Raw genomic sequence first — 23,724 nt, 5'->3', positions numbered from 1 at the left:
GGATGGGCAACTTTTATGATGAGGAGGGCCAGGTTTTTTGATAGCCACCATCGGTGGGCCACATGACCACTGATTTGACTCCAATTCACACAAGTTGGAGGTGCAGTTGGTTGCTCACTGACTGCCCATATTGTTTGGAAGGAATAGAATACTCTATACTCAATACTCCAGGGGCCAAGAGTATAATTACAACAGATTGATTCAGTAGTTGTTTTAAACTATATATGGTCATTATTTTCTTAATTAGGCCTACTGTTTTATCTACGGCCGCACTGAGTCAGGAGGCGGGCCGCATGCGGCCCCCGGGCCTCCAGTTGCCCATCCCTGGCCTAGGCTATTAGGCCTAGGGCCTATGGAATAATGATGATTCATTACTTAAAAAGCTTGCGATAAAAAAACAAGTTCTATTTCTATTACACTATAGTAATTCATTTATTCATAGTTATACTGGTAACTTCCGTTTTTCGTTGTTTTCGTGGGTCTGGAGTGGACAGTGTAGGCCTAAATGTGCGTGGTCATAAACTTTTAAGTCTTTCCAAATTTTCCCAAAAAGTGTAGTAGCCTAGGCTAACAGGCAAACATTTATCCATAGCTTTGGTACATATTTGGGAGGGTTTCTTTTTTTACTCATGAATGATAATAGGCCTAGAGCTGCCTGCATTTTACGCTGCACGTTTTCTAGAAACAAGTATTATATAGAAATTTTAGGAAGGAGCTGTGTTGTATTTTTGCATCTCACAGAGTAGGGAGCATGCGCCCAGGGTCCAGGCCAATGGAAAAATAGCAGGAGGTGACGTTTAAGGAAGTAAAATAAAATCGACCAACATGGCTGGGGTAGTGAGGAATTTGAAGAAAAAGGTAAATACCGAGTTTAATTCGCTTATCACGATGTTAAACAATACATCTTACAGTACACCACCACCAGAAAAGTATGTAGTGAAAGACACGCCTGTCATTAGACCCCAATCAGGGTCCATTTTCAGAGGAATAACGTTTTATTGTTCAGGGTTGGTTGACCACCATTGCAGGCGCGCTGCAGATGTGTTCATCAAAGATAAACACCAAGAAATATAAACGCCAAAAATAAGAAACTATTGCTCGCATTTTTCGGTTTGTAAAATTCCCTCCCGAGGGCTTTGTGTGTCAAGCACGGCTTTCGATGCCGTTTTGTAAGTGTCCTTGGAATACATCGTTTTGTTAGCCAGGGACGGTGGAGAAGGCTTGGTACCTGGAAAATGTTTGTTAGCCTTTCGCTCCAAGTCAGGACCCCGTTTCTCGAAAGCATCGCTGCTAACCAGTTAGCAACTTACTAGGTTTCCGATGAGAAATCTCATTGCAACCAAGTTATTTGCTAACTTAGTTAGCAAGTCGTCGACAAACACATCTGTCCTCCAAGGGAAATTGCAGTTGTAGCCTACAGCGGCATTTTTAGTGTTTTCATGTGCAACACTGTTCTGCAGCATTATGCAGGCAGAAATTGTGCTCCACGACAAAAAAAATCGATCGCCTATGGCCTAACTCAAAGAAGAAAAAAACAATGTCACCAGGAAAGGGCATTGCATTGGAAGCGCTCAAACTATTTCCAGCATGCACATCTTAACGTTTTACTGCCATGAATAGCCAACAGTAAATTCATTCCAGTGAATGTTTTGGAGCATGTTGTTTTGGTGCATTCGTTCAACAGAAACGGACACAGTAGCAATCAGTCACGAATGCATTAATGGGCTCAATTATTTTGCTCTGTGGTTAGATTGCCAACTCTTTTTCCAACAATGACATGGGCTCTTCACTGCAGAAATCCACAGGCACATTCTCCTCTTTCAATTTTGACTTGCACAGGCACCATCGCCTCCTGATATTGACACTAAAAAGTAGTGTGTCATTTTGAATAGTTACTGTCACATAATATTAAAATTGGCGTTTTGTAGAAGTTTAGGTGTTTATTCAGTGGCCCAATATAACCAGCTTCATTTTAAATTCCCCTAGTGCAGTGGTTCTCAACCTTTTTTTGAACAAACGCCCCCCGGACTTAATCATAAGCCTGCCAACGCCCCCCTTGACCTTACCATAAGCCTGCCATTAAAAATCTCCTTCTCACTTGGAGTGGGAACCATACTCTCAGTCTCCATCTTATTTTTCTGTGGTGTTTAGTGGCGTCTTGCCTACAATGCGCCTTCTACAGCCCTAACAAACATCTACTAGAAGATGTTTGGCGCTAAGGGAACTCCATTCATTCTCAACCTCGTCTCCTGAAGGGGCATGCACCATACGCCACCTGGATTTCTGAAAAATACCCCATGAATCCTCTCTTATCAATCATCTCTTGTCCCACCATCATTTTGAAGGAATGCCCCTTCACTGTACACTGTCTCTGACTGCATCGGTTAGTACTTGTAGTACCAGAAGTGTGACGCAAGTGTTGACTTTCAGAAAATGGAAATTACTTTTTCTTTAAAAAAAATCCAGAACTGCTAACAAGTAAATATGAACATATATTGCTGAACTTGACAAAACGGTGTGTGCAGAATTATTAGGGAAACAAGTTTTTTGACCATATCGTTCATTTTATGCATATTTTCCTTCACCAACCTCTATGGACATGCTGAACACCTATTGGGTTTAAGCATTCCAGGTCATGTGCATCTGTATAATGGTGTGATCGAAGGAGCCCTATACCCTATATCAACCAGGTGTGCATAATTAGTAGGCAACTTTGTTTTCCTCTGAGCAAAATGGGCCACAAAAGAGATCTAACAAACTCTGCAAACAAACACTAAGAACAATTTTGAAGTCTTCCAGAGGGATGTGACGGTCTTGAAATTACCCCAAGATAATGGTCACATCTATCTAATGTACCGTTACAAATAGAGATGCACCGGATCCAGATTTTTAGGATCCTGCCGGATACCGGATCCACTGCTTAAGATCCTGCCGGATCCGGAACCGGATACCGGATCCTACGAAAGGGTTGAAACACATAGCCAACTCACACACGTGGGCCCTTTTTATTACGTTGGCGCAAACTATTTTTAAGACTCATTGGCTTACTGCCACACTGCCTTCAACGGCCGCTTCCAAAGGGCTTTCTCTCCATGCAGCGATTGGGGTTGTGAAAGACTGACTGAAAAGCCTAGGCTACGTAAAAACTAGAGATGCCCCAGATCCTGATGTCTAGGTAACTGCCGGATACCAGATCCATTGCTCAAGATCCTGCCGGATCCGGATAATCTGAAAAACCCTATTAACCTGCCGGATGCGGGACCGGATCTTGGATCCGGTGCATCTCTAGTTACAAAGCCACCAGTGTCACATGAAATGTGCTCACAAAGTCACCACCAACGATTGAGAAGATTGAAGGTGAAACTACCAGGTAACTACCGGTACTGTGCTGCAGTCCTGGTATATTCCAGAACTGAAAACCTACCGGTACATTGAGCGTCCAGAAGAACATGGTATTCAGCACTCGGAGACATGGCAAAGGTAAAGCAGGCTGAAATCTGACAACCACGGGTGTAATTTCAGTTTTGGACATGTCCCCACCACTTTTTCACCAACATAATGCAAGAATAGCATACCAGGACAAATTTACGTGTTAATGTCCCCACCACTTTCAAAGCCAAACCTACACCTTTGCTGACAACAACTCAACAGCAAATATACTAATGGTTTTATGGAGTAGTGAAAGTGACTATTCATGGACAATGTAGATTAGTTCATGGCTGGATTGTTTATGTGAACAGAGTTCAACTCAGATGCCAGCAGAGTAGTGGATACATATCTTTATATTCTTGAAAGATGTACACTTTTTCCTCTATCACTGGCAATGGGTAGTAGGTTAAGTAGATGTGTTTTTGCCCCTTTCCAGCCTGAAATGGTGTTTTGCTCATCTTTAATGATGCCACACCATACTAGTAGTATCCTACCTCCATATTGGTGGCATCTTAGGGAACCTCTGGGTAGTGGGGGGTGGGGGTTAAAGGAACAATAGCAGAAAGAGCATTGGGGATATGTTTGTGCAGAATATTAATCATTTTATTGTATCTTACAGAAATGTGACACCAATGTCACACCGCAGGACACATTTTCCCAAAAATGGCAAAAAATTAGGCGAAATTCCACGAACCACTGACATTCCCATTTTTTTCTCCAATTTTCCACCCATTTTTTCAGGAATTTGAATATGTTTCCTCCTTTAAGTGTGTTACGGCCTTAAACGTCAACCACCCATATATTAAAGATCTAGCCATGAGCTCCTCCACTCTGTCTGTCAAGAGTCACTTTCACCAGTTCACAATACATTTCTAAACTCTGTCCTCAGGTATGTCTTGACTCAGTCTTGACTTAATTATCTTGTGGAATGGTTGTCAGGTTTCATGCTTTCCTACCTTGGCCATGTCTCTGAGTGCTGAATACCCTGTTCTTCTGGACACTCAATATAGGTTTCAGTTCTGGAATATGATAACACTGCGGGTAATAATAATTTGCATGTAGTTTCACCGTATATTCTTCTCAATCTTTGGCAATGACATTTGGCTTTGTAACGGTGCATTTGATACTTCTGTGTTAACGTAACCAACGTCTTGCCAATTTCAAGACGCCCACATCCCTCTAGAAGACTTGAATTATTTGTAGACTTTTCTGAGTTTGTTAGATCTATTTTGTGGTCCATTTTCCCAGAAGACACAAAAAGGGACAATGGGAGGTACTAGATTGAGGACCCGTTGTCAACTATAGCTGCTGGAGTAAATTACATTACATTGCATTACATTACATTACACTTTGCTGACATTTTAAAAATCCAAAGCGACTTAGTTATTTTAAGTGCAGGATATTGGTTCCAGTCCCTGGAGCAGTGTGGGGTTAGGTGCCATGATCATCATCCTTGGAGTGACATACTATGTTGGGAGTGGAAGGGTGTGATTCAAACCTGCAACCCTCTTATGTAAAGCCCATGTCCTTAATTACTTGGCCACTTCTGCCCATTGAGTGAATCGGAGAGGCAGGGTCCCTAGGTCGCTCTATCCAGGCTAATTCTTTGTCAAAAAGAAGTCGCACGTATTCCCATAACCTTTCTTTTCGCTCACCTCTTCACCTTGTAGGTCTGGTGATGGATGTGTGACAATATTGTCAGACGTCTTTTTAATGAACATGGCCTGCCCTGGGCAAATGCAAATCATCAGATAACCTTCATACATAGTATGCAAGTAATGTAAATATTTATTAATTCATGTATTTACTCACTGAACAAGGACCGCTCAATTTCATTGTACTTGTTTCGGTAGCAAATGAAAGCATTTTGTTCTGTTCATTTCTAATCACTCACCTTTTTTTTCCTTTTTAAAAAAAAATCCTTTTAGGTCTGGTGATCTATGCATGACATCCTTGTAAGTAAGAAGAGAAGGTTCTCACTTGGAGTTTGAACGGTGAACTGTGGAATAACTCTAAATGACAACCGCTATGGATCAATCCCATTATTGGGGTGAGGTGTGGAATCACTTTACCATGCTGAACCACCACACCATCATGTGTCTTCACTGCAACACGAGCTATAACAAGGACCCCGATGGGTCCACCTCTAGCATGTGGAGTCATCTAAGAAGTAATCATCCGGCCACGATTGCCCCCCCTGAGACCAATGAAGTAGCGGTAAGAATATTTTCAGTCTTTTAATCCAATTGAAGTGATGCTGTGCCATTTCTGGAAATAAGATCATTTTACATCTCCGTTGTAGTTTAATAAACTACTCTTCTGTTCCTCCAGCCTCTCTCATTGTCTGGTAATGTTACCAAGGGCTGCTCGATATTAGAAAAATATGCGATACACGATGGCATGACTGTATACCGTGGTATCAATATTACTTACGATGTTTAATATATACATATATTTTCCCTTCTCTACTTGCCATTTTACACTTTATCATGTATAAAACAGCTAAGAGCAATGTCTTATTTCCAAGATTATTTTTATTAGGAAAAAACATGGCAGCAACTTAATGTCAACCTTTTAATACCTTTTTCTAACCATTTCACCAAATTTGCTGTTATTAAACTTTAAAAACTAGATATTGTAATTTAATCAACTTTTGCGATGCATGTATTGCAAGCCATGATTTTGTGATGACAATACATTTTCGATATATTGTGCAGCCTCAATGTTACCTGTAGTTCCAGGCAAGCAACTAGTAGTGAATCTTGCCACTAGCTCGTCCCATAAGATTCAATGGTAATTGCTAGCTCTGAGGTTGAATTTGCGTTGCTAAACTGAGAACTTCTTGAAGAACAGGAGAAAGATAAAGCTCAATTATTTAAGTCAAGAGAGAGGTGTAAAACCCGCTTATTTCCAGGAATGTATGGTATTGCTTCAAGAAGCTGATTGTAGCTTCTTCGCAACACAACCCTTCCAATGTTAACAGAATTTAGGTTTTAAAAAAGAAAAAAAACTTGAAATGCACTGGTCTAAATTATGCTGCGAAACAATGTTTCAAAAGGGTTTTTTGTCCTGTAAAGAACTAAGAAATTGTTGTTTTGTGAAATTGGAAGCAATAAATAGTATAATTGCTGGAATCTAAAAGGTCATTCCCAGGCCCTACCGTGGCTTGCTGGTAGGGCACTCTTCTACCACTCGGCCGACCCGGGTTCAATTCCCGGCCCGGGTCCTTTGCCAGTCCTTCCCCGTCTCTCTCTCCCAACTCGCTTTCTGTCTCTGCTGCACTTTCCTGTCATTAAAAAATACAATTAAAGGCTTGCAAAGCCACCCCAAAAAGGTAATTCCATTTCAATTCACATGCCCCCTTCCCAGATGCCCCTCTTCGACTTGCCTAATTTTTTACATAGAGGTGTTTGATGCCAACCGAAAGAATACCAGCTGTTTGTATCCCATTTAATACTGTTTTGGAGAAGAAGCACCTCAAAGTGTGGGTGCCACGTCCACTTTTCAAGCCCAGGAATTGCATACAAAATGTATAAAGCAGGTTTGGACACCTCTTGCCTTAGATTCAGACCTTAAAGGTACATTGTGGGATGGTGGCAAGAGTAGGTTCAACTCTGTTCCTCATTGAAACGGTTCCTCATTGAAACGGCCTATTGCCAAATTTGATCTTTTCATGAATATTTATTAAAGGGACACTGTGCTGGAAATGGTCAAAAAAGGTACTGCAACTATGCTGCTCATTGAAACTGGACTGCCTATTGCCATTTTTGATCTTTACATGAAAGTTTACTAAGTAATAAACAATATTTTCTAGTATGGTCCAAGTACAATCATTTTTGCAGCTAAAAATTGCTATTTTTGGACCATGGAGAAGATCCAAGATGCAATTTTTCCAGTCATAATGAATATTTAGAATTTGATGCTGGTGGTAAGTATTAATGAAAAAGGTTACATTAGTGAATGGGCAGCATGAATTCTGGAAATAAACAACAAAAAATATCACACAGTGTCCTTTTAAGGAATAAACTCATATTTACTATCAATATTTGAGATTTGAGATTTGAGCTTTTTAATTAAATATGAGGGTATGTTAGAGCTGAATGAACACAATATAATGCAAGAGGAGGGTCTTGGCTTTGAACTGTAACTAATTTCCTGTTTGTATGTGCTTTGGAGGGTAACATATTTAGGATTTAATAGGCTGAGGGCACCCTTTCCCAAAAAGGCCTTACAAAATGGGTTAACCATGTTGGCACTTCATTACTCAAATGTGCTTTTAACCCCATGTGCAAAAAAAGGCAGCATGCTCAGTCAGCGTGTATTATAGAGTTCCCAAAATATGTTACATTACATTACATTGAAATTAGCTGACGCTTTCATCTATTCAAGCGACTTACAACTATTATTTTTCAGGGTATTCTGCCCTACAATCTAAGAACGCAGTAACTCTGAAAACGGCAAACTGAGAAAAAAGGCTTCAAAGTTTCCCATATGGCACGACAACTGTGTTGTCGGTAAATTGGTGGTGACACTTCCTGGTAATGCTTGTTTAGGATAGAAATTTAATGCACACACAAAAAAAACAACATTTATGTGTCTTTTTGCCACAAAAAACAGAGTTGCTGCGTTCTTGGCTGGTATTACTGCCACAAAATGGAGTTACTGCAGGAGTTACTGCGTTCTTGGCTAGTATTACTGTCTACTCCCAAACCAGTCCCATTGGAACGTGCAGCAGTAACTCGCCGACTTACTGCGTTTTTATTTTGTACGACATAACCTTTAAATACAACAAGCAGTAACTTTTTTTTTGGTCATTTTTGCACTTTCAAAATGAGTTTTCTCCAAAACGGGACGGTGTTGGACCACCATTTTTTGACACAAGACAAATGAGGTAGTTTAAAACCCATTTCCGATATAACGTTTTTTTCGACCATTTTGAGTTACTGCGTTCTTGTTTTGCACGGCAGTATTGGTTACAGTCCCTGGAGCAATGTGTGGGGTTAGGTGCACTTCAGCAATGGATGGAGATGTAGGGAGAGGTCAGGGGGAATCGTACTGGCAACACCTAGATTGAAAGACCAACTCTCTAACCACTAGGCCATGGCTGCCCTGTACAACTACTCACTAATCGTTATGTTGGTCAGAACTGTTACTACCTTAAATTAATCATTTCATAAAATTGAAATAAAATATTGCTAGGGTCTATTTTGTCTTCTCAAAGTGTTTGTTTTTTCATATCCCTATCGTCCAAATGCAAGCCTTTGCTTTCATTGGAAACAAATGTTCCAAATTACAGCAAAACAAACAGCTCACCCTTTATTTAAAAAAAAAGAAAAGTAATGTCGTGTTGTGTTTATTTTCCAGTCTGGAAATCCTGGTGTGAGTGAGTTGGAACACATGGATAGTGGAAGAGCAAGGCAATCTTCTATTGTGTGGAATCATTTTACGTTCCTGGATGCAACCGCGGTCTCCTGTCTTCACTGTAATAAGAACTTAATGAAGGACCCCAGTGGGTCCACCTCTAACATGTGGGGTCATCTAAGAAGAAATCATCCGGCCGCGATCGGCTCCCCTGAGGCCAAGGAAGTAGCGGTAAGAATATTTTCATGATGTCAAACTAATGGGCTGTTAGGGCTGGGCGATATGGGAAAAAAAATATATCACGATATGGATCACTTTATATCACGATAACGATATATATCACAATATAGCACAATTGCATATGTTTTCAGTTGTTCTCTTTGTTTGCTCTTTATTTTTTCATGTCGCAAAACAACCTTTCTTTAAAATGGTTACGGTTACATGAACTTATAATTTGTATTGTGATAACATGAAATGCAATTAAATGATATTCAATTGTATAAAACTGATAAAATTACTATCACGATAACGATATATATCGTCATATTGCCCAGCCCTATGGGCTGTCAAACTAACAGGCAGACCTCGGCTGCAGCACAGTGATTTTTCATCACAAACTATCTGCACGATTATGGAAAAAAATGGTAATCACGATTATTTGGGTCAAAATTGAAATCCTAATTGTTAATCATTATTATTAAACAAAAATAAACAACTGAATTTTGTGCAGAATGTTATTAAAATCACATTGAACATTGAATCAACAGAATTAGCACTTGTATGGCTTTTTATAGTTGGGACATGTTTTTGCCAACTTTCAAGAATCAGTGTCAACTGTTCATGACTCTGACAGGGGCCGACAGTATTCCTTCATCACAAATGATCTGTGTAACAGTGTAAAATGGAGAACCAAACCTTTCAATGGAAACAAATGTCCATTTGAGCTAAACAAACAATTTTAGCCCTTTTTGTGCCTTTATTTGTGATAGGATAGTGAGAGAGACGGGGAAAGGATCGGCAAATGACCTAGGCAGGAATTGAACAACAGGAAGTAAGCCAGTGCCCTAGCCATTAGGCAATGGTAGGGCCACAACCTACCTCTCTAAATGTAAAATGTTGATTATTTTCCAGTCTGGAAACCACGATAGGAGTGAGATGGAACACGGGAAGAGTGAAAGACCAAGGACACCCTCCATTGTGTGGAGACATTTCAGCATGCTGAATGAAGACACCGTCTCCTGTCTTCGCTGCAACAAGACCTTTAGCAAGGAGCCAAGGGGGTCCACCTCCAACTTGTGGAGTCATCTAAGAATTCATCATCCGGATGTGGACATTCCAACCAAGGAAACAGCGGTACGAATATTTTCAGTTTTTTATCCTATTTTATCTCATAATTGGTCTAAATCTACGGAGTAAGGGGTGTCGTGGTAATCGATATACCGTTAAACTGTGATTTAAAAAATAAATGCTGTACCAAACCACATAACCGTAACAAATAATTGTCTAATAGAGCAAGATACTTCAGGCTAGGACATCTCTGTTAGGAGACATTTGGAGACCTTGGGTTGAGAATAAATGGAGTTCCATTAGCGCTGTAAGATGGCCAACACCAAATACTACAAAAACAAAATTCCCCGTTAGGAGACCGAAGTTGAGCGCGCTCCTTTGCATTGGGTGGGCAGAGTTCAGATTATCTTTCTCTCATAGAAGATCGGCCTGTACTGTTTTCAAAATCTTTTCAATATTTTTTTTCAAAATTACCTTGATAACACAGAATACAAAGCTGATTTCAAGGCAGCAGTGGTAAGGATATTTTCAGTCTTTTAACCCGTTAAACAGCAGCCCTCAGCGGCCTCATGTCATTGGTCTGACAGCTTATTACTCTGACAGGGGCAGACCCCTGCTGGCTGCAGCTCTGTAAGCTTATTTCCTCATCGCAAATGATCTGAAAACAGTGTAAAATGGAGAACCAACCCTTTCAATGGAAACAAATGTCCCCTTTCAGCAAAACAAATAGCTCAGTTTTGTTTTTGTTTTTTTAAATAATTTTTTATGCTTTTATTTATGATAGTATAGTGAAAGAGATGGGGAAGGATCGGCAAATGACCCATGCAGGAATCGAACCCGGGTCATCGGCAAATTAACCCAGTGCCCTGCCATTAGGCCAGCGGTTTTTAAAGTGTGTGTGGGGGGGTGCTAGGTAGGCCATGACAAGTTTAAATGAACAGTATTGCAAGACAAAATCTCCTCATTTATTCCATAGTCAACACTGCTATATTCATTATATTTCCAGTTGTAGTTGGGTGGATTTAGGGGTGCACTTATTGACGAAAGGTGGTGCACTGAAAAAAATAGTAGCACAACCCATATCAGGGGGGCCTTGGGTAGCCAGGCTGTGCCCTCCTAGTGACGCAACAGCTTCAGTGTGGCTACCAGTCAGGTCAAGAGTAATGCAAGTACTTTCTGAGTATCGGCAAATACGGGAACTCCTCCCACTTTGTTGGGAAGCAGACAATCATTAGCAAACCAAGGGAGGCCATTTGGGAAATGCCGTTTGGGAAATGTTAATTGTTATGCTCTTGGTCAGACCAAGTCTTGAAGATATTTGAAAGTCGATGATAATCAGACTAGCCTTGGGTGGAATCTACTGGTATATAGGGGCCTTGTAATGGTCAAGTTAGGGCCACAAGTCACCTTTTTAAATGTAATATGTTGTTTATTTTCCAGTCTGGAAATCATGATGAGATGGATCATGAGATGGAACAGGCGAAGAGTGAAAGACCAAGGACATCCTCCATTGTGTGGAGTCATTTCAGCCTGCTGAGTGAAGACACCGTCTGCTGTCTTCGCTGCAACAAGACCTTTAGCAAGGACCCCAAAGGGTCCACCTCCAACTTGTTGAGGCACCTGAAAAATCATCATCCTGATGTGGACATTCCAACCAAGGAAACAGTGGTAGGAATATTTCTGTTTTTTTTTACCCCATTTTATCTCACAACGGGTCTAAATCTACAGAGTTAGGGGTGTCACGGTAATGGATATACCGTTGAACTGTGATAAGAAAAAATCTCTACCCAGTGCTTAATTTGAGGGGGAGCTAGCTCCAGATCCTCAGACGTGAGCTCCGGAACCTCCAACGTTTGCTCCGGCATTTAGACTGGATCTGGAGATCCGCCGCCTCTTTTGACAAGTGTGTGCTTTTCTTTGAGTGAGTGAGTGAGTGAGTGAGTGAGTGAGTGAGTGAGTGAGTGAGTGAGTGAGTGAGTGAGTGAGTGAGAAAGAAACTGATAGCAATTCAAACAAGAACACAGGCAGTAGTCCATTAGCCAGGCCGAGCCCTCCTAGAAGCGCAACACCTTCAGCGTTGCTTCTAGTCAGGCCAAGAGCAATACAATATAGTTTCTGAGCTCCCGAAAAATCGGGAACTCCCCCCACTTTGTAGAGAAGCATACAGCCATTAGCAAACCAAGGGAGGCAGGTTGATCATGCTGTTTGGGAAATGTTGATTGCTATGCTCTTGGTCAGACCAAGTCTCGAAGACATTTGATAGTCGATGAGAATCAGACTAGTAGTCCATAGCCTACTTTTTCTGCTGCTATGCGCCCACTCCCGAAATAATGATACAATGTCTGTCGAATTCTATAGCATGCTACCTCTAGTCAGGCATGCACAAAGAAGTCGCAATTGGAGGACAACTCCCCACATCCCTTGAATGAAAAGGCCTACATGCCTGGCATTTGCAATCATATAACTTGGGCTACAGGAGTGATAGTCGATGTGGACTAATAAAGTCATGGAATGGACAGCTGCAGACTGGTAGGTAGGGCTGCACGATTATGGAAAAAAACATAATCACGATTATTTGGGTCAAAATCATAATCACGATTATTGATTTTTCCAGATTTTTTCAAAAATTATTATAACAAAACGAAATCTAACCAAGAATGAATTACATAAGGGATGAGCAAAATAAAATAAATTGTAATAATTATGTAAAAGGCAACAGCATGAAATTTAGGTGAACAGATTTCTGGCCAGAAACACCAGCCTGTCAGTATGTTCTGGCTTCAAGGATGCTTTCGAAGATGGGTCACTATTGCCATGGTTAAATCCTGATTGAAATCATGATTTCGATATCAAGATTATATCACCATTTTCGATTATTTTCGATTAATTGTGCAGCCCTACTGGTAGGACATTGCTGATTACCTTCATCATTATACCTGCCGTGGCAAATGGTTAAACAAGAATATTTACTTTGATTTAGGGCTGGGACATTAATGTGTTAATATCAATTAATTAATCACGCATTTCGATTAATTAATTTACACGATTAAAAAAATAATCGCAGTATAATATAGCTACATAGTTCTGGATTAGACCAGTGGAGGGCAGTATTACGCCTGATGGTGAGCAGCCTGCTGAAATTGAGAAGAGTTATCTCTTCTTTTAAAAATAAATAATATTTTTAGATTCAACTTATTTGTTGTAATTATTCGAAATCTATGTGAGAAAAATATATTTTTCACTGTTCTCAAGTCAAATATTTAAATGCGATTAAAATACGATTAATTTGATTAATTAATTTCAAAGCCTATAGATTAATTCAATATTTTTTTTTATCGAGTCCCAGCCCTACTTTGTTTGCATCTGATATCATATTTTGCAAAAGGGTTACCATCGTCTGGCACTATGCATTGTGAGTATCACTACATTTGTTGTAGGCTACTGGACGGCCATCCTCGTCTGACAGTCAGTTAGCTAGCAATATGTAAATTCTCATGCAAGGCGCTCACACTTTTTTCACATGTTCTAGGAGTTGTCTTTCTGACCGCGGTTAGCAAACATCCTCGATTAACTTTGCTGTCAGCAATGCGCAGCCAGTATTTTTTGTAATATTATCTTTGTGGGTTGCATTTCACGAGGGCCATGAATAGGCTATCCTACCACGCAAATTTTCTTCTCTAAGCTCTAAGGCGTAACACCATGTTCATGGTCGAAACGTTGATTATTTTCCAGTCTGGAAGTGAGCTGGAACAGGCAAAGAGTGACGCACCAAGGACATCCTCCATTGTGTGGAATCATTTCACCATCCTGGACGAAGACTATGTCTACTGTCTTCACTGCAACACGACCTTTAGCAAGGAGCCCAGGGGGTCCACCTCCAATATGTTGAGGCACCTGAAAAGTCATCATCCGGATGTGGACGTTCCAACCAAGGAAACAGCGGTAGGAATATTTTCAGTTTTTTTGCTCGCGGACATACCAGGGTTCTATCACACCACAAAACAACGTTCTGGAATGCATCCAATCTAATGAAAAATTAAGACGAGACGCCACTTTTGCATCTTCTCTTCTCATCATCACCATATAAACGTACCCTAAGCCCTAAGGCGGAACACCATGTTCATATTCGAAACCCAGCTATTGTACATGGATTATTTATTGTACATGGATTGATTATTTTCCAGTCTGGAAATCATGATGGGCGTGAGATGGAACAGGCGAAGAGTGAAAGACCAAGGACATCCTCCATCGCGTGGAGTCATTTCAGCCTGCTGAATGAAGACACCGTCTGCTGTCTTCACTGCAACAAGACCTTTAGCAAGGAGCCAAGGGGGTCCACCTCCAATATGTTGAGGCACCTGAAAAATCATCATCCGAATGTGGACGTTCCAACCAAGGAAACAGCGGTAGGAATATTTTCAGTTTTTCGTTGCAGACATACCAGGGTTCTATCACACCACAGAACCACGTTCTAGAATGCATCCAATCGATTATCACATACTCTTGCGTCTTCATATAAGCAAAGATTTTCCCCTGAGAATGCTCATCTAAACGTGAATGAAAAAATGAATTCATCACCACCGTATAAAGTACCCTAAGCTCTAAAGCGTTAGCCTGATCAACCAGCCTAAATGTGAGATTGGGTGTGTTATTTAGTCTGGCCCCGATGAAGAGTACATCCGAAGATTGTTGATGAGAACAACCCGTTGTGTTTTAAACCATGCCTGTGCCTATAGGCCGGCACGCTGACCAATCAGCGCTATCTTTCTCGTTGATGTGCTTTCCCAACATGGCGAGCTTTGTTGTCACTCTCAAAACCCCGCCTGCTTTGATTCAAGACATATCTCTGCGTTGTGATTGGTTTGCCAGATTCTTGGCAAGCCTGGCAGACCACTCCAACGATGCGAGGCTAGACCACTTGCAGCCACAAAATTTTGGCGTCCAGCGGGTGGCGCTGGTTGACTAGGCTACTAAGTCGTAACACCATGTTCATGGTTGAAACGCAGTTATATTGTACATGGATTGTTTATTGAACATGGATTGATTATTTTCCAGTCTGGAAATCATGATGGGAGTCAGATGGAACACGGGAAGAGTGAAAGACCAAGGACATCCTCCATCGCATGGAGTCATTTCAGCCAGCTGAGTGAAGACTACGTCTGCTGTCTTCACTGCAACAAGACCTTTAATAAGGAGCCCAGGGGGTCCACCTCCAATATGTTGAGGCACCTGAAAAATCATCATCCAGATGTGGACGTTCCAACCAAGGAAACGGCAGTAAAAATATTTTCATTTTTTACCCCATTTTACCCATTTTGTTTACAAGAACCATGAGGTTTTCATACTGTGACACCCCTATACAGAGTAGAGATGTTGCTAACTGGATGAGAATAAGGTTCAGAGTGTTCAGATGGTGAATTCAGAGCTTTAGTGGAATTTTTGGTCTCATTTCCACAGCAAAACAATCAACCCATGTTGTGTCGTTTTTATTTTCCAGTCTGGAAATCATGATGGGAGTGAGATGGAACACATGGAGAGTGGAAGACAAAGGCAACCTTCCATTGTGTGGAATCATTTCACCATCCTGGATGAAGACCACGTCTCCTGTCTGCACTGCGACAAGACCTTAAATAAGGATCCCAGGGGGTCAACCTCCAACATGTTGAGGCACCTGAACAGTTATCATCCGGATGTGGACGTTCCAACCAAGGAAACGGCGGTAGGAATATTTTCAGTTTTTTGCTTGCGGACATACCAGGGTTCTATCACACCACAAAACAGCGTTCTGGAATGCATCCAATTGAATGAAAAAATTAAGACGAGACGCCACTTTTGTATGTTCTCTTCTCATCACCGTATAATCGTACCCTAAGCTCTAAGGCCTAACACCATGTTCATATTCGAAACGCAGCTGTTGTACATGGATTATTTATTGTAAATGGATTGTTTATTTTTCAGTCTGGAAATCATGATGGGAGTGAGATGGAACACATGGAGAGTAGAAGACCAAGGCAACCTTCCATTGTGTGGAATCATTTCACCATCCTGGATGAAGACCATGTCTCCTGTCTGCACTGCGACCAGATCTTTAACAAGGAACCCAGAGGGTCCACCTCCAATATGTGGAGTCATCTAAGAAGATATCATCCAACCACAATCAACCACCCTGAGGCCAAGGAAGTAGTGGTAAGAAGATTTTCACAATGTGGAACTAATGGGCTGTTGGACTAATGGGCAGACCCTGGCTTCAGTGCAGTGATTTTTCATCACAAACGATCTTGGGATTGCACGATTATTGAAAAAAATGGTAATAGTGATTATGTGCCTTCTGAGTATGTAACCTCTCGTCCAAGTCTGCCGATGTTGCCACAGAGGCACACTTAGTCACCGGTCACCAAATGTCAAAGCTGGATTCGTAGTTAAGTCGTAAACCAATTCAATCTTTCAGTCCTTCGCTTCTTCAATGAAGCGAAGGACAGTTCTCTTCAGATTTTGCTCTGTTTATTCGCCTACAAACGTTTCGGTCAAAGCCCTTCCTCAGCGTGTTTATCATGAACTCTCCTTGCACCTTTTTGGAACTATTACAATTTCCATGGGACCATCAATGTCATATGAAAACAAACAAAACACACAAACTATGTTGTGTCGCTTTTATTTTCCAGTCTGGAGATCATGATGAGAGTGAGATGGAACACGTGGAGAGTGGAAGACCAAGGCAACCTTCCATTGTGTGGAATCATTTCACCATCCTGGATGAAGACCACGTCTCCTGTCTGCACTGCGACAAGACCTTAAATAAGGATCCCAGGGGATCCACCTCCAACATGTTGAGGCACCTGAAAAGTCATCATCCGGATGTGGACGTTCCAACCAAGGAAACGGAGGTAGGAATATTTTCAGTTTTTTGCTTGCGGACATACCAGGGTCCTATCACACCACAAAACAGCGTTCTGGAATGCATCCAATTGAATGAAAAAATTAAAACGAGATGCCACTTTTGCATCTTCTCTTCTCATCATCACCATATAATCGTACCCTAAGCTCTAAGGCCTAACACCATGTTCATATTCGAAACACAGCTATTGTACATGGATTATTTATTGTACATGGATTGTTTATTTTCCAGTCTGGAGATCATGATGAGAGTGAGATGGAACACGTGGAGAGTGGAAGACCAAGGCAACCTTCCATTGTGTGGAATCATTTCACCATTCTGGACGAAGACCACGTCTCCTGTCTGCACTGCGACAAGACCTTAAATAAGGAGCCCAGGGGGTCCACCTCCAACATGTTGAGGCACCTGAAAGGTCATCATCTGGATGTGGACGTTCCAACCAAGGAAACGGCGGTAGGAATATTTTCAGTTCTTTGCTTGTGGACATACAAGGGTTCTATCACACCACAAAACAGCGTTCTGGAATGCATCCAATTGAATGAAAAAATTAAAACGAGACGCCACTTTTGCATTTTCTCTTCTCATCATCACCATATAATCGTACCCTAAGCTCTAAGGCCTAACACCATGTTCATATTCGAAACACAGCTTTTGTACAAGGATTATTTATTGTACATGGATTGTTTATTTTCCAGTCTGGAGATCATGATGGGAGTGAGATCGAACACATGGAGAGTGGAAGACCAAGGCAACCTTCCATTGTGTGGAATCATTTCACTATCCTGGACGAAGACCATGTCTCCTGTCTGCACTGCGACAAGATCTTTAACAAGGAGCCCAGGGGGTCCACCACCAACATGTTGAGACACCTGAAAAGTCATCATCCAACCACAATCAGCCACCCTGAGGCCAAGGAAGTAGTGGTGAGAAGATTTTCACAATGTCGAACTAATGGGCTGTTGGACTAATGGGCAAACCCTGGCTTCAGTGCAGTGATTTTTCATCACAAACTATTGGGACTGCACGATTATTGAAAAAAAATGATAATCGTGATTATGTGCCTTCTGGGTCATTTCACGTGAAATCAGACACTTTGGGACCCGACCGACCCGGATTTCAATCATACTTGGTGTGCCTTTTCAGTAGCAAGGTAGCACCCCAGAACTGCATTGGTTTGAATCTGACACTAATATTAAGGGAGAAACAGACTAGGAAAGGTTCACATGTGAGGGTAGGACACTATACATTCAGCCTTGAATATATCAGTCAGTGTTAGTCACAAAAAGATGCCTGTGGTGTTGTTTGAAAGCTCTTTTCTGGCTCTACATAGTACACAATCACCTTGGAATACAACTACTCTCAGAATATGAATTATGATAAATTGAAAAATTAAAAATTGAATATCTAAAAAACTCATATTTTAAAATGGCCAGTTCCTTGTCCAAATGTAGCCGGCAATGTCATGAGCAGCACCTTAAATGCTGGTGTTCGGTTTTGTTATTCATTTCAGAGAGAAGTTGACTCACAAATATGGCATCATACAGACCACTTACTAATAATATGGTAATACCATAGTAGCATCACATGACAAAACAAAAACAAAAAAAAAATGGTCAGTGTCCATGGTCCCAGGTTTCAGAAACTAAGGCAGATGTCCATTTATACACACCAAATGATGATATGTGAATGTTTGAACATTCCTTCTCTGTGTACCTGTGCCATCTTCCCTTTACCGTACTTTAAAGAGATAATCAATGGCTACACTCTCATTTTGTACTCAACCAGTGCATTTGAAGCAGCAGCTGTGTCTTTTGTAGATAATGTATAAGTACGTCCCGTTGCAGTTACAGGTTCCACTACCAGAAGCACATCCTGATGATCCATGACAGTCTATCTGGTCTGAAGGGAAAAGTGAAGGATGGAGATGGCCCATGAGGATGCAGGAAGTTCAGTTTCACCTCTCCAGTGCTCGGCATACATTCCCTCAGCACAGCTAGCCACCAGTTGCCATCATATACAGCTACAACATACCCTTTGATGCTTGAAAATGTAACACATTCCTTTACTGAGCTCACTCTTTCAACTCTGCCTTCTCTGAATGCTCAAAATGGCCTAACTTCCACTGTGTCCATTGACAATGGGCAGAAGCTGTGTAGTTTTTGAGTACCTGGAATAGTTCTTGCAGGTTTTTAACCTTTTCAACAGGTTCTCAGCTTCATGATGGTACATCTCTGTTGTGGCAAACTGGCAATGGATGTTCTTGACATTATCCTTGACAAATTCAAACAGTTGGTATGGCGTTATAATTTAATTGTCAATAGGACGTTGCAGACTTGCTCGTGCAGCAAGCCATTTAACTGTCCTCCAACGCCATCACATGGACCTTTGCCATGTGATGTGGCAAAAAAAGTGCCACTCTGCAGGTAATGTGAAAATCTGCCTCGTGGTGGCACAAATTTGTTGTAATTTTAAGGTTCTTATATTGTGCAGGAAGTCTGCAAACGTCCTATTGACAATTAAATTGTAACGCCATACCAACTGTTTGAATTTGTCAAGGATAATGTCAAGAACATCCATTGCCAGTTTGCCACAACAGATATGTACCATCATGAAGCTGAGAACTTGTTGAAAAGGTTTTGAATCTGCAAGAACTATTCCAGGTACTCAAAAACTACACAGCTTCTGCCCATTGTCAATGGACACAGTGGAAGTTAGGCCATTTTGAGCATTCAGAGAAGGCAGAGTTAAAAGAGTGAGCTCAGTAAAGGAATGTGTTACATTTTCAAGCATCAATCAAAGGGTATGTTGTAGCTGTATATGATGGCAACTGGTGGCTAGCATGTGCTGAGGAATGTATGCCGAGCACTGGAGAGGTGAAACTGAACTTCCTGCATCCTCATGGGCCATCTCCATCCTTCACTTTTCCCTTCAGACCAGATAGACTTGTCATGGATCATCAGGATGTGCTTCTGGTAGTGGAACCTGTAACTGCAACGGGACGTACTTAAACATTATCTACAAAAGACACAGCTGTTGCTTCAAATGCACTGGTAGAGTACAAAATGAGAGTGTAGCCATTGATTATCTCTTTAAAGTACGGTAAAGGGAAGATGGCACAGGTACACAGAGAAGGAATGTTCAAACATTCACATATCATCATTTGGTATGTATAAATGGACATCTGCCTTAGTTTCTGAAACCTGGGACCATGGACACTGACCATTTTTGTTTTGTTTTTTTGTTTTGTCATGTGATGCTACTATGGTATTACCATATTATTAGTAAGTGGTCTGTATGATGCCATATTTGTGAGTCAAATTCTCTCTGAAATGAATAACAAACCGAACACCAGCATTTTAGGTGCTGCTCATGACATGCCGGCTACGTTTGGACAAGGAACTGGCCATTTTAAAATATGAGTTTTTTAGATATTCAATTTTTAATTTTTCAATTTATCATAATTCATATTCTGAGAGTAGTTGTATTCCAAGGTGATTGTGTAATATGTAGAGCCAGAAAAGAGCTTTCAAACAACACCACAGGCATCTTTTTGTGACTAACACTGACTGATATATTCAAGGCTGAATGTATAGTGTCCTACCCTCACATGTGAACCTTTCCTAGTCTGTTTCTCCCTTAATATTAGTGTCAGATTCAAACCAATGCAGTTCTGGGGTGCTACCTTGCTACTGAAAAGGCACACCAAGTATGATCGAAATCCGGGTCGGTCGGGTCCCAAAGTGTCTGATTTCACGTGAAATGACCCTTCTGTGTATGTAACCTCTCATCCAAGTCTGCCAATGTTGCCACAGAGGCACACTTAGTCACCTGTCACCAAATGTCAAAGCTGGAATCGTAGTTAAGTCGTAAACCAATTCATTTGCTGCAATAAAAAGCACAGTCTGTGACCATCTCCTCCTCATAACTTCAGAATGACAAGCAATGTGTATATTGTGCCTTAAAACAGCAGAGTTTGATATGGCTGTGTCTATATTTTGAATGAATGAAGCGAAGGACAGTTCTCTTCAGATTTTGCTCTTTTTATCCGCCTACAAACGTTTCGGGCAAAGCCCTTCCTCAGCGTGTTTATCATGAACTCTCCTTGCACCTTTTTGGAACTATTACAGTTTCCATGGGACTATCAATGTCATATGAAAAGAAACAAAACACACAAACTACGTTGTGTCGTTTTTATTTTCCAGTTTGGAAATCATGATGGGAGTGAGATGGAACACGTGGAGAGTGGAAGACCAAGGCAACCTTCCATTGTGTGGAATCATTTCACCATTCTGGACGAAGACCACGTCTCCTGTCTGCACTGCGACAAGACCTTAAATAAGGAGCCCAGGGGGTCCACCTCCAACATGTTGAGGCACCTTAAAGGTCATCATCTGGATGTGGACGTTCCAACCAAGGAAACGGCGGTAGGAATATTTTCAGTTTTTTGCTTGTGGACATACAAGGGTTCTATCACACCACAAAACAGCGTTCTGGAATGCATCCAATTGAATGAAAAAATTAAAACGAGACGCTACTTTTGCATCTTCTCTTTTCATCATCACCATATAATCGTACCCTAAGCTCCAAGGCCTAACACCATGTTCATATTCGAAACACAGCTATTGTACATGGATTATTTATTGTACATGGATTGTTTATTTTCCAGTCTGGAGATCATGATGGGAGTGAGATGGAACATGTGGAGAGTGGAAGACCAAGGCAACCTTCCATTGTGTGGAATCATTTCACCATCCTGGACGAAGACCACGTCTCCTGTCTGCACTGCGACAAGATCTTTAACAAGGAGCCCAGGGAGTCCACCTCCAACATGTTAAGACACCTGAAAAGTCATCACCCAACCACAATCAACCACCCTGAGGCCAAGGAAGTAGTGGTGAGAAGATTTTCACAATGTCGAACTAATGGGCTGTTGGACTAATGGGCAGACCCTGGCTGCAGCGCAGTGATTCTTCATCACAAACTATTGGGACTGCACGCTTATTGAAAAAAATGATAATCGTGATTATGTGCCTTCTGAGTATGTAACCTCTCATCCAAGTCTGCAGATGTTGCCACAGAGGCACACTTAGTCACCTGTCACAAAATGTCTGGACTTATAGTAAAGCTGGACTTCTAGTCAAGTCATAAGCCAATTCATTTGTTGCAATACAAAGTGCAATCTGTGACCATATCCTCCTCATGACCTCAGAATGACGAGCAATTTGTGTATTGTGCCTTTAAACGTCAGATTTTGATATGGCTGTGTCTATATTTTGCAATATCATGAACTCTCCTTGCACCTTTTTGGAATTTTTACAGTTTCCATGGGACTATCAATGTCCTATGAAAGCAAACAAAACGCACAACCCATGTCTCTCGTTGTGTTTATTTTCCAGTCTGGAGATCATGATGCGAGTGAGATGGAAGAAATGGAGAGTGTAGGGACGAGGCCGCCTTCCATCGTGTGGAATCATTTCACCATCCTGGACGAAAACCACATCTCTTGTCTGCACTGTAATAAGAACTTAATGAAGGACCGCAGTGGGTCGACCTCTAACATGTTGGGTCATCTAAAGAGATATCATCCGACCGTGATCGACCAAGAGAGTGGAGGGACGAGGCCGCCTTCCATCGTGTGGAATCATTTTACCATCCTAGATGAAAACAACCTCTGCTGTCTTCACTGCGACCAGAACTTTTGCAAGGACCCAACTGGGTCCACCTCCAACATGTTGACTCATCTAAAAAGATATCATCCGACTGCGATCGGCCTGCCTGAGCCTGAGGCCAAGGAAGGAACGGTAAGAATATTTCAGTCTTTTAACCCGTTATTAAGCAGCTACCTTCAGCGGTCCCATGTCATTGGTCTGCCTGCTCAATACTCCGACAGCCCATTAGGCTACATACACACAGAGATATTCGCGTTCACTTAGCGTGTCAGGGAGCATCGTGAGTCCGAGAGGTTCGTGGGCTACCTTTCACACTGCACAGTCAACGTCCATGTTATATCCACGGGCAGCAGCCATTCATTTTCAATGGAAGCCGCTCATTGAACACAGACGTCCGTGCAGGAAAATAGACTTTCTATTTTCAAGAAGCATCGTGGACATTTCCGGTCAGGACGGACATGTCCAGTCGGGCTGGACATGCGCTGCGCTTACACCGTGCTCCTGTGTGAAAGGCATTATCTGTTTACATGGATTCTAACCGTATTGGACTGATACCAGACACGTTCAGTGGACGTCCGCTAGGGGTGGGCGATATGACAATATTATATCGTGAATCGCGATATTGAGTAAAAGATCGTCTCGAATCTGCCAAAGTGGAGAAATCGTATAGATCGTCTTGCAGTGAGGATGTTTATTATCAGTATCAGAGTGACGTTTTCTCACTTGTGTTGTTGTCTTCACTTTATTCTTTACGTTATTGTATTCCAATTGTACAATTTATGAGAGTATCATCAGTGTGTTAACATTTTATTGACTGCAAATTACAAATTGCAAGTATATGAAAGTTGTTTTTTGTTGTTTTTATTTTTTGGATGGAAGATCGTGATAAAAAATCGAAATCGAGATTTCATGTTAAAAAATCGTGATACAACATTTTTGCCATATCGCCCACCCCTAACGTCCGCGCTTGCTGTGTTTATGCACCGTTAGTCCTAATGTTCAGAGTTAGAGGTGTCCTGATATACATGTACCAGTAAACCGTGATAAAATAATGCTGTACCAAACCGGATAACCGTACTCAGT

At 41.4% G+C, this 23,724-nt stretch overlaps 1 protein-coding gene across 4 annotated transcripts in view; it reads left to right on the top strand.

Moving 5' to 3' along the window:
- Nucleotides 1-809: 809 nt before the first annotated feature.
- Nucleotides 810-23,724, top strand: part of LOC134447235 (uncharacterized) — a 104,391-nt gene continuing 81,476 nt past the window's right edge. For all 4 annotated transcript variants that reach the window (XM_063196607.1, XM_063196600.1, XM_063196615.1 and 1 more), the window contains exons 1-16: nt 810-858; nt 5,358-5,646; nt 8,794-9,021; nt 9,922-10,143; nt 11,518-11,745; nt 13,810-14,019; nt 14,262-14,483; nt 15,133-15,354; nt 15,575-15,796; nt 16,036-16,263; nt 16,740-16,961; nt 17,204-17,425; nt 17,668-17,895; nt 21,175-21,396; nt 21,639-21,866; nt 22,369-22,773. In XM_063196607.1, the coding sequence (XP_063052677.1) occupies nt 5,446-5,646; nt 8,794-9,021; nt 9,922-10,143; nt 11,518-11,745; nt 13,810-14,019; nt 14,262-14,483; nt 15,133-15,354; nt 15,575-15,796; nt 16,036-16,263; nt 16,740-16,961; nt 17,204-17,425; nt 17,668-17,895; nt 21,175-21,396; nt 21,639-21,866; nt 22,369-22,773 (3,510 nt within the window). In that variant the 5' untranslated portion in view covers nt 810-858; nt 5,358-5,445. The remainder of the gene's footprint in view (nt 859-5,357; nt 5,647-8,793; nt 9,022-9,921; nt 10,144-11,517; nt 11,746-13,809; nt 14,020-14,261; nt 14,484-15,132; nt 15,355-15,574; nt 15,797-16,035; nt 16,264-16,739; nt 16,962-17,203; nt 17,426-17,667; nt 17,896-21,174; nt 21,397-21,638; nt 21,867-22,368; nt 22,774-23,724) is intronic.

Source organism: Engraulis encrasicolus, chromosome 1 (genome assembly GCF_034702125.1).
Source record: "Engraulis encrasicolus isolate BLACKSEA-1 chromosome 1, IST_EnEncr_1.0, whole genome shotgun sequence".
Taxonomy (NCBI): Eukaryota; Metazoa; Chordata; class Actinopteri; order Clupeiformes; family Engraulidae; genus Engraulis; species Engraulis encrasicolus.
This window is presented reverse-complemented; position numbering and strand designations above follow the sequence as displayed.